The following is a 5,323-nucleotide window of genomic DNA, read 5'->3' on the forward strand; positions in this document are numbered from 1 at the left end:
AATTGCAAAGTAAACTTTCTTGTTATGAACACAAAGACAAATAATTTCAACTTAATGTGATTAATATTATTGCTGATAACTACTGATATATGATATAGTTTCCAATATAATCTTAAAGTAACCACATCAACCCCTAACTGTACATGTACTTTATTCATATCTATACATTTCAAGTGAAATATAAATAAACTTATGTTTCAAATCCAACCTTCTGAATTAATTCAGTTTGAACACATATAGTGTCTTCTTGTGGATTACGACAGTAACTGGACCCTGCGGCTGGATAATTGAGGATTAGATTGTGGATTAGCAGTAATCTGTGGTGTATATCTAATTGTGAACATTGTAAGGAATAGCGATGGGTTCTAAAGGGAAATCATCAGTGAAGGGAGTGAAAAGTCTTGTATCTCAAGTCTCACCAATGACTGTTACTAATACACCATCAGCACCACCAGTCTTCTCATTCTATGTCACAGATTATAGCAAGGATGATGCTAAAAACCCAAAACAATCTCAGGTAAGTCCGGATATTTTGCTATCTGTTTCTATAACTGTATTTTTATATCTCTGATACTGAATTCAGAAGCCCTTCCATTAACCCCAATCATTGATTTATTCCCATATTGTCCCTCCTTATTTACCCCAAATTTAACTGAGGTAACCAAGAAGAAGGGAGGAAACCAATCCATTTGCCAATTGGCATTACCATAGATGGGTGTTTTGCAATAAACCTTGAAAAACAGAAAATTCTTAATTTATAGCGCATTTTATGCCCCTCATCAATAACGCAATAAGGTGCAGGCAAAAATGAATATAAGCTCTATTATATTTCATCAAGGTTTCACATAAGAAATACATGAAGTTCCTGACAGCTTGACATCGTGAAGATGCTGTAATCTGGACCAGTGATTTACATAAATGTTTATTGCCTCTAACTGCTTGAACTTGTGTTAATAGTGTACCATTATTAAGAGTTCAATAAACTGATATCTTACTCAAACAGATCTAAGATAACAATAGGGTACATTATTGATAAAGCATGCTTGAGATTTTGTTCTCAAACTTATCATTGTGCATTGTGAAATTAGGATTGTTTAGAAATTTACCATCACCCAGTGATGCACGATTGCTTTCTCGATCAGTGACACACGAATGCGTCTAGTTTCTCTCTGTCAGTGATGAAGGATTGTTTCTCTCTGTCAGTGATGCAAGATTGCATCAGTCTAGTTGCTCTGGATAATGTGATGAAGGATTGCTTTCAACCCAGTCTCTCTCTGTCAGAGATGAAGGATTGCTTTCTACCTAGTTTCTCTCTGTCAGAGATAAAGGATTGCTTTCTACCTAGTTTCTCTCTGTCAGAGATGAAGGATGCTTTCAACCTAGTTTCTCTCTGTCAGAGATGAAGGATTGCTTTCTACCTAGTTTCTCTCTGTCAGAGATAAAGGATTGCTTTCTACCTAGTTTCTCTCTGTCAGAGATAAAGGATTGCTTTCTACCTAGTTTCTCTCTGTCAGAGATGAAGGATGCTTTCAACCTAGTTTCTCTCTTTCAGAGATGAAGGATGCTTTCAACCTAGTTTCTCTCTTTCAGAGATGAAGGATGCTTTCAACCTAGTTTCTCTCTGTCAGAGATGAAGGATTGCTTTCTACCTAGTTTCTCTCTGTCAGAGATGAAGGATGTTTTCAACCTAGTTTCTCTCTGTCAGAGATGAAGGATGCTTTCAACCTAGTTTCTCTCTTTCAGAGATGAAGGATTGCTTTCTACCTAGTTTCTCTCTGTCAGAGATGAAGGATGCTTTCAACCTAGTTTCTCTCTTTCAGAGATGAAGGATTGCTTTCTACCTAGTTTCTCTCTGTCAGAAATGAAGGATGTTTTCAACTTGGTCTCTCTTTGTCAGAGATGAAGGATGCTTTCAACCTAGTTTCTCTCGGTCTGTGATGAAGGATGCTTTCAACCTACCCAGTCTCTCTCTGTCAGTGATGAAGGATACTTTCAACCCAGTCTCTCTCTGTCAGTGATGAAGAATTTCTTTCAACCTAGTTTCTCTCCGTCAGTGATGAAGGATACTTTCAACCCAGTCTCTCTCTGTCAGTGATGAAGGATACTTTCAACCCAGTTTCTCTCTGTCAGTGATGAAGGATACTTTCAACCCAGTCTCTCTCTGTCAGTGATGAAGAATTTCTTTCAACCTAGTTTCTCTCCGTCAGTGATGAAGGATACTTTCAACCCAGTCTCTCTCTGTCAGTGATGAAGAATTTCTTTCAACCTAGTTTCTCTCCGTCAGTGATGAAGGATACTTTCAACCCAGTCTCTCTCTGTCAGTGATGAAGGATACTTTCAACCCAGTCTCTCTCTGTCAGTGATGAAGGATACTTTCAACCCAGTCTCTCTCTGTCAGTGAAGAATTTCTTTCAACCTAGTCTCTCTCTGTCACTGATAAAGGATTGCTTTCAACTCAGTCTCTCTCTGTCAGTGATGAAGGATGCTTTCAACTTAGTTTCTCTCCGTCACTGATAAAGAATTTCTTTCAACCTAGTTTCTCTCTGTCACTGATAAAGGATTGCTTTCAACCCAGTCTCTCTCTGTCACTGATAAAGGATTGCTTTCAACCCAGTCTCTCTCTGTCAGTGATGAAGGATGCTTTCAACCTAGTTTCTCTCTGTCAGTGATGAAGAATTTCTTGAAAAATATCATGTTTATTTTGCCTACATAATCTGGTGTCATTATGCAGTCTCTTCTTAAATAATCTTTTGCTCCAAAATTCTTTAACATTTTGACTGCATTTTCAGCATGTTTACAGAATAAATTACATGAACCATGTTGAAAAAAACTGAAATTTGAATAAATTCTTAAAAATACACAATAAGTTCATCTTTAAAAACCTTGAAAGTAGAGCTACATGTGTATTAAGAGGTAAAGCATACTGAAGAGCTCTATAAATATACTTTTCTACTAATGATAATGCAATGCAAGGCTATTTGTAAACATCAGAAAACCTAAGACTATTTACTTATCATTATTATCATGAAGTTGATGATGATAGGACAAAACTTGTGCATATGATAACAGACATAATGTAGTTTAGCAATAAACAAATTTTAAAAAAGCTGTAGGTTTTCATTACTATATTCAGCATTATCTTAGTCTAAAATTGAAGGCTGGGGAAATTATGTCAGGAAAGCAGCATAAAATCTATCGTAAAAACATACAGTTAATTATACACATTTGGGTTTAAGTTCTTCATGAAGTAGAGTTATTTCCCTTCAACAAGAAGATGTGATATGTTATTTGTAAGACTGAATTCTAAATCACCTTGAATAAAGATAAGAGATGAAATTTAATGAAACCAAAACAAGATTTCTTTTGTTTACAGAAGATACAGTTACCTTGTCATGTACTTTGAGTGTTTGAGTAATTTTTTTTTTAAATGATTTGTAAGACAAGTAAGAATTTTAAAATACCTAATGCTAGTGGTGCAGACTGAATGACACGTTTCAAGGGAAGGGGGTTGAAATTAAATGTTTAGTACATCATTTGGAGGTCCACTATTTACTGCCCAAACTATTTCGTTTGAATCAACGTAGATTTTGTTTTGTATTGCATCAAAATAAAGTTCACAAACGCACACCCAACACAGCCATACTAGGCTATGTGCTTAAGCAGCTGCTTTGCAGACTTCGTGTCTGATGACACATGTTCATTGCTATGAGACAAAGAATGCACAAATATGAAAATGATTTAAAGCAATTCTTAAAAAGTTGAAGGCCTATGGTTAAATTGTCTACTATTATTTCATGTCTGAAATATATTGTAATAATATTAGTAATTTAATAAAAGGAAAGAGAAAAAATTGTCAAGATCTTTTCAAAGTTAAGAAAAGTTCAGTGTACATTAAAGATATATTTTAACTGGTACTGCCAATAAGCAGATATTATTAATCAACCTAGCAGCAGACTTGTTATATAGGTGTGTTAATCAAATCTACTGTCTAATTACATTACATATTGGCAAGAACTTAAATCATACTAATTACTGGTATATATACTCGCTAAACAACAAGAAAATGGACTTTCCTTTCTCAGAAATGTGTGAAGGTAAAATTCATGTTAAGTATCATTAAATAGCTTAATCAATTCTAAATTTAATGATGTAAAATATGAATTGTTTCGATTAAGTGGGATTGGAGAAATCAAGGTGGTGATTTAATGCAATGAAACAACATTACCTTTGAAAGTTTGTGATATGGATTCAATATGGTTGATACCCGAATAACGTCTATACAACTAGACATTTCAACTATCAAAGAGAAACGAGGTTTTAGATTCTGAAATGCTCACTGAGCCACAGTACCTACGTCTAAATTATAACTATTTACTAAGAGAAAGAATGAGGCAGAAATGAATAAGGATGATTTTGCCCCTGAGGTTATTACTTGTATATTATAACCGTAATCAGATAAATAATATATATATATATATCATCATTGTCTAAACAGATTAGTCTTTCTCTTAAGGCCATCTATTAGTCTTCGTCATTGTCATCACAGACTGAAACTTAGATACCCTTGATCAATTTGATAAAATCATAGACTCTTTAAAAGACGTAGGTGTGGTGGAAGACATGGAGGCTGACTCTCAACCAGTTTCTACACCAAACAGACATCAGTTACCATTAATCGCAGATGTAAGACCTACGCCGAAACGCAAAAGAACTCCATCACCTTCTGGCCTTAGTACCTCGCAAGAACCACTATCCATAAGCAAGAAACCTCATACTGATAGACGTACTTTACCATTACCAACTTTTACTGCGACTCCATCCACACCAATGACGATGCCAAGATCGAACCCTGAAACACCGAAACCTCAATGTACCAATACTCGCCGCCGCTTAAGTTTAACCACCTCGGACTCATCTCCAGCCTGTAAACCACAACGTCATAATAATGAGAAGGATAAATCCAAATGGTCTATTCCCACACTCACCAAACCAACAGGTATCATTGGATCTTTCATCATCAGCAACATCCCGTTCCTACATCCAGATACCCAAGCCGAATCTTAACCTGGTGCCCGAATTCAACATATCAATACCTTACTCTCCAAGATCTCTCCAACAACCATTCCGAAAAAGGTGTTATTTCATGTTGGCCTAAATAATAAACAGGAATCAGGAGAATCCATACACAGAAGAATGCTGGAACTCCTCAAACTTGCCAAGTCGAAATTTCCTTCTGCTACCCTCTACGCCACACAGATTCCTTACTCAAGAGCTACAATTAGCTGAACCTTATTTAGTCAATAATCTCCAGAAGTTCAACAGT

At 35.8% G+C, this 5,323-nt stretch overlaps 1 protein-coding gene across 1 annotated transcript; it reads left to right on the top strand.

The window, feature by feature from the left end:
- Window positions 1-4,620: 4,620 nt before the first annotated feature.
- On the top strand, window positions 4,621-5,064 carry LOTGIDRAFT_166039 (hypothetical protein; the record flags this gene model as incomplete). Its single annotated transcript, XM_009063084.1, has 1 exon — window positions 4,621-5,064. The coding sequence occupies one exon, from the start codon at window positions 4,621-4,623 to the stop codon at window positions 5,062-5,064; it is 444 nt and encodes a 147-aa protein (XP_009061332.1).
- Between the last annotated feature and the right edge of the window lie 259 nt (window positions 5,065-5,323).

Source organism: Lottia gigantea (genome assembly GCF_000327385.1).
Source record: "Lottia gigantea unplaced genomic scaffold LOTGIsca_55, whole genome shotgun sequence".
Classification (NCBI taxonomy): Eukaryota; Metazoa; Mollusca; class Gastropoda; family Lottiidae; genus Lottia; species Lottia gigantea.